The sequence below is a fragment of the Bombina bombina genome, chromosome 9 (genome assembly GCF_027579735.1).
Source record: "Bombina bombina isolate aBomBom1 chromosome 9, aBomBom1.pri, whole genome shotgun sequence".
In the NCBI taxonomy this organism is placed as follows: Eukaryota; Metazoa; Chordata; class Amphibia; order Anura; family Bombinatoridae; genus Bombina; species Bombina bombina.
Window position 1 is genome coordinate 228,632,262 of NC_069507.1, and position 10,181 is coordinate 228,642,442.

General features: G+C 39.7%; 1 protein-coding gene across 1 annotated transcript in view; it reads right to left on the minus strand.

Annotated features, from left to right (window-relative positions):
- LOC128639629 (pancreatic lipase-related protein 2-like) overlaps positions 1-10,181 on the minus strand; it is a 76,418-nt gene that overhangs the window by 24,672 nt on the left and 41,565 nt on the right. Inside the window, exons 5-6 of the mRNA XM_053691755.1 lie at positions 5,077-5,217; positions 3,886-3,994 (exon numbers count right to left, since the gene is read on the minus strand). Coding sequence (XP_053547730.1) covers positions 3,886-3,994; positions 5,077-5,217 — 250 coding nt within the window. The remainder of the gene's footprint in view (positions 1-3,885; positions 3,995-5,076; positions 5,218-10,181) is intronic.

Sequence of the window (10,181 nt, forward strand, 5' to 3'; positions counted from 1 at the left end):
TTCGGGTTAGGAGTAGTGCTGAGCCAGGTGGATGAGGAGGGCCATGAGCACCCCGTAGCCTACATCAGCCAAAAACTACTGCCTAGGGAAGTACGCTACGTGGCAGTGGAGAAGGAGTGTTTGGCATTGGTGTGGGCTCTCAAGAAAATGCAACCATACTTGTGCAGGAGGTCCTTTAAAGTGCTCACAGACCACAAGCCCCTGGTATGGCTTAATAGGGTTTTCAGGGACATTGGACGCCTGTTGTGGTGGAGCTTTTCCTTGCAGCCATGTAACTTTATTACCATTCAGTATCGGCCGGGAAAAAGTAACAGCAATGCAGATGGTCTCTCCCGGCAAACTGAATTGGAGTTAACTCATTGGACAGCCCCAAGCCAAACCGTCAGGTTCTAGCTGGGTCTGGCGGACTATGAGGGGGGAGCACTGTCACGAATACCAGGCTGCCAAAGCCATCCCCTCTCCTATTTGGACTATTGTGTCTCCCACCTGTTCCACTTTTTGTGTGTTACACTGATTCAACTTTGCCCTGTAAGAGCTGATCACTACCCCACTGACCCCTTCCTGCCTTAGCGAGTCCCAGACGGAATTTTATGTAACTACTCGCCTGCTGGGGTTGCTAGAGATCCCTGTTGAACTTTAACATAGGTCGCTCCCGAAGCCCTGTGCCCCAGAGCTCTGCTTATCTGGGGACTTGCCATACGTTTGACGGGCATGGGTTGGGGTGATTCCTAAGAGGGAGCTCACTCGGGAACCTGGGGTTTGGATACCTTTTTACCTCATGCTGGCTTGGAGTACCCTTTGCCTGGCTACCGCTCCTGCCCCCAGTGACGGATTATGTTGCTTTTTGGATTGGGACATATAGGGGACAGGAGCACTCCAACGGTACCCGGGAATAGCCCCCGCTCCCTTGGGATCACCTTGAAACTGCAAACTAGCTATTGTGGGATCTCTATGTGACTATGGCTCCTATGGATGCGTCAGCCTGGCTGGAGGGGCGGTGATCTCTTGATCAGATAAGGCTCTTATCAGATGGCAAATATGTATATAAGCTGTGTGTTTTGTCCCAATAAAACCTGTTTCCCCTTAATACTGGTTTTGTCTGGTTATTAGGGTTGGCTACTTGCTTTAATCACTTGCCCGCTCTACAGCTACAGGTTCCAGGGTAAAGAAGGATCGTATGGCGGAGATACCCAGTCGGGGTATCCGGAGTCCATCACTTACTGCATTTTAAAGTCCTTTAAAGGGACATTAAACAGCTTGTAATTAAGACATTTCTGTTGAGTTGCTATAGAACAGAACAACATATCAGCCAAGTATTAACATCTTTAAAACATATTAACATCCATTTTATTGCAATTAATTATCAATATTTATCAATTTATCAAATTATTATTATTATTTATCAAATTATCAATCAACTTCAACCGCCATTTACCTAATTTTGAGGAGCCAATCTAGGCTAGCCCCAGCTATAATGTTAGTATAAAGTGCATTGTTAAAGGGACATAATACTCATTTGCTAAATCATTTGAAAGTGATGCAGTATAGCTGTATAAAGCTGACAAGAAAATTTCACCTGAGCATCTCTATGTAAAAAATAATAATATATATTTTGCAGCTTTGAATTACAGCTTTGCATAGAAACACATTTGCAATATACATTTATTGGCAAAAATAGTTAAAGTTTTCACTGTTGTAGTGTTGAAGTGATGGTAAACTTTACATAATTTAAAATTAGGTCTGGAATCTAAGTGATATTTTACAGAGGCTTTAATTGATTACTTCTAATACCCAGCGCTCCAGCTGCTTACTTCAAAACTCATATTTTTTTGTGAGCTAAAGGTTTGAACTCTTCTTCAATCAGCACTTTTTTGTAGCTAGAGCACCGATTTGAGAACAGTTCAAACCGTTAGCTTATTCCGAACCTGATTTTAAAACATGTAACGTTTACCTTCACCTTTAAGATTTTTCTCTGCACATGCATGTGAAGCATAGCTGGATATTTTCAGTGCACCAGCATTTTAAATACTGCAGCTGCTCAGAGCACCAGTGGGCTTGTAGCATGTCAGAACTTAACATTTGAGTCAGTACTAAATGATACAAGCACCCTAGGCTCTCTGAGCATGTGTTGTGTTTAAAATGCTGGTGCACGGTGCATATTTAAATACACTTTTGAAACTACTATAGCTTTTACTAGAAGTATTTTTGCTAATGCATCTATATTGCAAAAATACTTTTATTCAAAACTGAAATGCACCCATGTGCATTCCACTTTTGTCTGGATTTCCTTTTAAATTCTTGCTTAAAGGGATAGGAAAGTCAAAATTAAACTTACATGATTCAGATAGAGCAGGTCATTTTAGGACACTTTTAAATGCACTTCTATTTTCAAATGTGCTTCGTTCTCTTAGTATCCCTTGTTAAAAAATGAATACGCACGTATCATACACTAGTGGGAGCTGCTGCTGATTGGTGCCTGCACACATTTGTCTCTTGTGATTGGCTAAATAGATATTTTCAGCTTCCTGTCACTAGTGCAATGCTGTCCCTTTATTAATGGATAACAAGAGAATGAAGCAGATTTGATAATAGAAGTAAATTGGAAAGTTGTTTAAAATTGTATGTTCTATCTGAATCATAAAAGAACATTTTGGGGTTTACTATCCCTTTAATGGGAAATAGAATTTTGAACTTGTTGCTCCTGAATTGTTGGTTTTAAAGTGAATTAGTGTTTGCTGGGGAGATCCTGTCTTTTTGCAATGTTGGTTGCTTGTAGCTTCTCAGAAGTAGGTGGGGTGCTCCCGAGTTTAAAATGACATTAAAGTAACTTTTTTTGAATAAACTGTATATACTTCATGTTAATCTCTGAATTGCAAAAGATTTTAACATTTAAAACTTTTTGTTGTGTGTAAAATCTGCATTGTTTGAAGCCCAAAGACACACCCTGTGAACAACCTCTTAACCTTTTAATGCCGTTATGGCGTTCTATTCCGTCCTAACCGCACCCATTTTAGCGCCGTAAGAATGGAATAGAACGTCCTAGCCATTTGGCTGTCCTGAAGTTTCAAATGTTTGCACAGCATTCCAGCCTTCGTTTAATGTTATAGTATTTCTAATGTTTTTTTAAAATGCAATATTTGATTTACATTTTTATAATTCAAATATTGTATAATTCTATTTGAATGATTTGAATTATGCAATATTCAAATAAAAAAAAAATAAAGTCAATATATTTATAAAAGCATGTCTTTCTAATGCTCTCTTTAAATATAATATTTAAATTATGCAATATTCAGAAACAAAATCAAATTGATATATTGATATATACTAAATTCTCTACCACATGTTTGTAGAATATATTATTTATTATATATATTATAATATTAAACTTCTGAATAGTATTTGTTAAATTGAATGTTACATTCAAACTTTTGAATGTGGAAATTCAATCAAATTATGAACATTCGAAAACTGGAAATAACATTCGATTATCAAATCCTAATGTTTTTTGTTTTTTATCAACACTTTTGATTGTCCAAAATGAATGTCCACAGGAATATTAGTTCTACCAAGAGAATTACACTTTTTCCACATTCACCCATCTCTACTCGTGAGCCTACTGAGTGAGTGAGAGTATTTATTCAGACAGAAGACTAAACTGAAAAACTGAAAGCTTCACAATGCCTCACCGTTTTGTTCCCAATAAAGATTTCCAGGCTAGTCATTGTGAAGCTTATTTGCATATCCTTACCCAGAATCCTCTGCTGAAAAGTGCAAACATATGTTATGCAATGAAATACTGCATGCTACTATACTCACAGTGGAGTATTTTCCCCCCCACTCCTTTTTACTTGCCAGAACTTATTTTGATACTGCTAAAGATACCTGAAATTCTTGCAATTCCATAATGTCTTTTTCCAGCTTCTCCAGCGACATGAGCTCCAAGACTGAATCCAATTAAATGGACTTTGGAAGCAAAGTCTTTGTCTTCTTGCTTAGGTAGAAATAAATAAATATTTATCTAGTATACAGATATTGTACAATGAAGATTTCAATACAATATGTGTATATATAAAAAAGTTAAAGGGACATGAAACCCAATAATTTTTTTTAATGATTTAGACCGAACATGTGATTTTAAACAACTTTCAATTTGCTTCTACATTCTCTTGGTATCCTTAGCTGAAAAGCATATCTAGGTAGGCTCAGTAGCAGCAATGCATTACTGGGGACTAGCTGCTGATTGTGGCTGCACAATAATGCCTCTTCTCATTGGTTCATCATATAGCTCTCAGTAGTTCATTGCTTCTCCTTCAAAAAAGAATACCACGAAAATGAAGCAAATTGCATTAACCCTTTCAGTGCTAATGATGGCTCTGAGCCGTCACAGATTTTCTCACTCTGGTGCAAATGACGTCTCAGAGCCGTCATGAGCACTCTCCCACCTTGAGGGAGATCTGGGGGCTCCTTACTGCTCCTACCCCAGCGATCGTGCCTGTAGAGTGACAGGCATCGCCGGGGCTTCACGCGCAATTACGTGATGACGTCACCGCGCAACTTTATTTATACTTAACAATGTTAAGTATAGGAGGAGGGGGCATGCTGCTTAGAAGCCTGTATCTCAGGCATCTAAGCAGCTACAGACCCCCAAGACCCACTGTTGGAAAGGTAATCGCCTAACCTTTCCCACAGTGTAAGTCTTGGGGGTCTGTAAAAAAAGTAAAAAGTTAAAAAAATTTTTTCAAAAATAAAAAAAATAAAAGAAAATATTAGGACCCAGGTGGGAAATGGCTTAGCAGCCAAAGGGTTAAATAAATAAATTGGAAGGTTGTTTAAAATCACACAGTCTATTTGAATCATGAAAAATAAGACAAAGAAAAATGTTGGGTTTCATGTCCCTTTATTCTAAAAAAATAAAGAAATATATTTCAAAAAATAAGATTTTCTATTCAACTGGACTTGATAATAGAACTCTAATTTAGTGAATACAGACTGTTTTAGTATTTGTGAATAAACAATTGAAAGTGTGTAGTATACTTAGCAGACCGTACTTGATTAAGTCATTTGTGTACTTACCTCAAACACTTTTATTAAATGGGCTAGCTGTGCTCCTACAACACGCACGTTATTTGCCGCCTGCACGTAATTAAATACATCCCCTGAGCCTTTATTCCAGTTCACTGCTATACAGTTCACATCATCAGCCCGTAGAATTTCCTGATGAAGAAAGAAGGTAACATTTAATGCAGGTTAATTAACCTCATAGATTATAAGTCAAAACTGATTTTTTATAATTTATACCAAAATATTATTTTCTTCTCATCTCTTATAAAGATTTATGTACATTTAAAGGGACTTGGGAGTTTAAAACAACTTCTAAAGTTATTTGTATGATCAAATTTACCTCTTTTCTTGGTATCCTTTATTTAATATTTGTGCCTTTCTATGAATAAATACTGAATTAGCCTCAGGTGTGTGCATGTGTTGGTAGCAGTGTTTGCAGCAACGTTTTACAAGTTATAAGTGCTTCAGAGTGCCGTAGCTACAGCCACTCTATGATAAAACTCTATGGTAAATTAAGCTGTGTAGCTAGAAGCACTATTTAATAAAGATGAATGACCACAAACTGATATTGCATCTATCTTTGTATAGGAGATATTCAAACATGTGTGAGCAATCCCAAGACAAACATGATTACTTTTGAGGCCATCCTGGAGTAATTTGATCATCATAATCAAACTATCATCAATCTGTGGGCAAACTTCATGATGGCTTCTGATGACTAGTCTGGAGTCATCGATTACTTCAGAATTACTAAAGGAAGATCACACTTTTTAACTAGGGTCCGGGATAGCAATAAGTAAAAGTTAGGGATACACCAAAATTTAGGCTGCAGAAAAGTTTTGGCCGAAAATGGCATTTTTGGTTATTTTGTTTTTCGTTTTTTTTCCTGTTATTTTCGGTAACATTACTTGACTTACTGTTTTGCATATAATAATAGTTTTCTAGGAGTATACTTTATTTGGATAATTGTTAAAAAAAACCTTAAATCTGATTCTGTTACACAGAACTAAATACACAATAATACACTATATTGATATTTAATATTGTTTTAAGTAGGGATGCACCAAAATTTCGGTAGTTTTTTTAGGTTTTGTTTTTTTTGCCTGTTTTTTTCTTGGTAAAATTGTTGTGTAGCATATTATTGTTTAAAGATATTTTTTGTCCAATTTTAGTGTGTTACTTTCAATAAAAGCGTGGTTATTTTATTGGCTTGCAGTTTTTCAATTCCGATTAATTCATTAAATAGTCTAATTATGCAAAAAAAAACAAAATAATTAAAAAAAAAAAAAATACATTTTCAGTTTTAGTGCATCCTGCATTTTCAGGTTCGGTTTTGGTCCAGAATTTTCATTTCGGTTCATCACTAAGTAAAAGCAGAAATGTAGTCTGGCGCTCCCATCACCCCTCCTCCAGGGACTTCTCCTATTATTCCACAGTTTATAATACCTTCACTAGAATCGACTACGTTTTCTGTGATCCCCACCTTTTAGATAACATTCAGTCCACGAGTATGCCTGGCTGCGCATGGTCGGACCACTTCCCTGTGCAGATGACTATTAATCGTCCCAATACTTTGACTTTTAAGCCCTCTTGGAAGTTGCCCAAATTTCTCCTCACCTTACCAGCCAACATTACTCACATACATAAAGAGATTGGGCACTTCCTAGCCATAAATGATAATGGCTCTGTAAGTGACTACTGTTTATGGGGCACCCTTAAGGCATATGTGAGAGGTTTATTCATAAAACTTAATTCTGAATATAGGAGACAAGTTGGGGGAACACTAGCTCAATTACATGTCAAACTCCGCAATTTAACCTCTGCGCATATGAATATACTAGATCCCTCCATACTGCCACAAATAGAGGCAGTTAAGAAGAAATTAGAGTCTTTGGAAGCCAAAAGATATCAATCACAAATGCAAAGGCTCAAGCAAACCTTTTATGCTAAAGGAAACAAAGCTGACCGCATGCTAGCTAACAAATTGAGACAACGCACTGCAGCGGCCCGCATCCCGTATATTAAAACTCCTGAGGGTGTGGTTCGTTTGCTGGCTGACATTGGCAGTGCATTTGCCACTTACTACTCCTCCTTGTATAACTTAACAGATTCCCCAGATACTCCGGCCCCATCAGTAGAACGCATTAAAACATTTCTGAACTCCCTCTCTCTGCAGTCCCTATCTGAGGACCAAAAATATTTTTTGGACTCTCCTTTTAGTGTCGATGAGGTGAATCTAGCTATTAAAACACTTAAGCCCCATAAGGCCCCAGGGCCTGACGGCTATTCTACTCTTTTCTATAAAAAATTCAGTTCCTATCTTTCTCTCTTGCTAACTCAAGTCTTCATGTTAGCTAGACATACTGGAGCTCTTTCCTCAGAATTTTTATAAGCTACAATCGTAATTATCCCGAAACCGGGGAAAGTACCCAATGTATGCAAACATTTCCGTCCCATATAAGATCCTGGCCAAGCTTCTGGCAGCCAGACTAAACCGTATACTTCCCTCACTGGTGGACTGGGATCAGGTTGGCTTTACGCCTGGTAGAGAGGGGCCGGATAACACGCGGCGCATTCTTAATATTTATTTTGCAGCCAAGAAAGCAGGACCCCTTGCACAACGCTAGCGCTAGACGCAGAAAAAGCCTTCAACCGTGTGAATTGGGCTTACTTATTCGAGGTTTTGACTAAATTCGGCTTTCCCACGTATTTTCATACTTGCATCAAAGCACTCTATTCCTCCCCCTCAGCATCAGTGAGAGGCTTGGGATTTCAATCCCCTGCCTTTCCCATCACTAATGGGACAAGACAGGGGTGCCCCCTGTCCCCACTTATATTTACATTAGTTATGGAGCCTTTGGCGGAGGCGATCAGGATGAGTACGGATATTGAGGGTGTCAAAATTGCAGGTACCACACAAAAAACGGCCCTATTCGCCGATGACTTAACTATATTCTTAGCTGACCCCTCCTGGTCCCCCCCCCTACCCTTTTTAGGCTGTTACATGAGTTTGGTCAAATAAGTTTTTACAAACTTAATGTTAGTAAAACTGATGCTTACACCATTAATCTACCAGATAAGGAGCTTGCAGAACTTAAGACAACATACCCATTCGATTGGTCACAGCAACGCATAAAGCACTTAGGAGTCTTTTTATCTTATAATATTTCTACTATCATTGAATCCAACTTCCTTCCTCTTCTACAGCAATTTAAAAAGAGTGCAGAGAGATGGAATGTCCCCTGTATATCCTGGTTATGTAGAATAGCAGCATTCAAGATGGTATTGCTTCCCAGGCTTACTTACCTTTTCCGAAGCCTTCCTATCCCAATACATAAATCCCTGATTAGTAAATTTCAGCAAGTTAGCAACAGGTATGTCTGGAAGTATAAACACCCACAGCCTCTCTTAAGTGGAGGCGCGGGTGCCCCCAACTTAACCTACTACCATGAAGCAGCAAGGCTAGCTCACATACTCTCCTGGAACTCTACCTCTTCCAACAGTAAATGGTGGGCCTTGGAACAGGCAACCATGCCGAGTTCACTACAACTTACCAAACTTATTTGGCTGCCTAAGCATGTTTGGGCCCTGTTTTGATATCCGAAACACCATCATCCTGTTTGCTCTTCGCTTCTGGGATAAAATACATTCACTACCACAGATTGCCCCTCACCCATACACTCCCTATTGGGCTTACTTAAAGCTCTCAATGACTCACACATGTCCCTGTGGTAGGCACATGGGATCAATTGCATTGCTGACCTTTTTCCCTCCGGCACCCTGATCACCCTGTTGCAGTTTAGCTCTACCTATAATCCACCTCAGCTTCTGAAATTTGAATTCTTGAGACTACGCAGTCTGTTGAAATCTTGGGGTTTTCTCAACCAGCCTCTTTGTCAGCCCACCAACTTCGAGGGGAGGTGGGCTCTTGGGAAGAGAGTCCCGGGAGCTCTCTCGGTCTCCTATAGAGACGTACTTAACCCCCCGATGTTTTGTCTTCCCATATAATTTCTTGGGAGAGAGCACTCAAATTCCATGCAAGTCAGGATGAGTGGTCCAGGACCGTAGCGCTCACCAGGCGAGCTCTTCACTGCATCACAATGCTGTAACTTTACATTAAAGTTTGCACCCAGTGGCATCTCAGGCCTCTGAGACTCTTCAAAATTTTGACCGCCAATTGACCGCCAATTGTCAGCCCACCAACTTCGAGGGGAGGTGGGCTCTTGGGAAGAGAGTCCCGGGAGCTCTCTCGGTCTCCTATAGAGACGTACTTAACCCCCCGATGTTTTGTAAGTCTTCCCATATAATTTCTTGGGAGAGAGCACTCAAATTCCATGCAAGTCAGGATGAGTGGTCCAGGGCCGTAGCGCTCACCAGGTGAGCTCTTCACTGCATCACAATGCTGTAACTTTACATTAAAGTTTGCACCCAGTGGCATCTCAGGCCTCTGAGACTCTTCAAAATTTTGACCGCCAATTCTCCTATGTGCTGGAGAGAGTGCGGAATGGTGGGAGTGCCAGCTCACATATGGTGGGAATGCCCAGTGCTGAAACTCTTCATGGATACACTTATGGACAGATGCTCTAATTTGGATCCCCTGCTAGGGAGCAAACCACAAACTATTTTATTTCACCTAGATATCAAATTGTCCTCACCCCATACGGAGCTACGTAGTGTCTATTTGCTCATGGCAGCAAAGCTGTCAATTGCCAGACAATGGAAACAAAAGGCGCCCCCTACGTGGAGTGAGGTCATCAAAATTATGAGTTACCTAGAATATATGGAGAGCCCAATATTTGCGCAACATAATAAATTATACCTGCATGCCCAAACTTGGGACAAATGGAAACAGATTGCTTAAGCTGACAGAACTGTAGCACTGGGAGAAGGTAGGCCTAGCTTATGGTCAAACTTCCCCGCCCCCCCCCCCCTTTTTTTTCCCCTTCTCTCCTTAACCCTTCCATTTTTCTTGTCTCGACAGGACCGTTAATTACCCGACTCTAGCTAAGTCTTACGCTTGGTTTTCAACATCCCACACACCCATTGACATGATAAGCACTACCCTGTTCTCAAACCATGAATCCTATATTATGGCATCTTGAATAGTTAAGAAATGA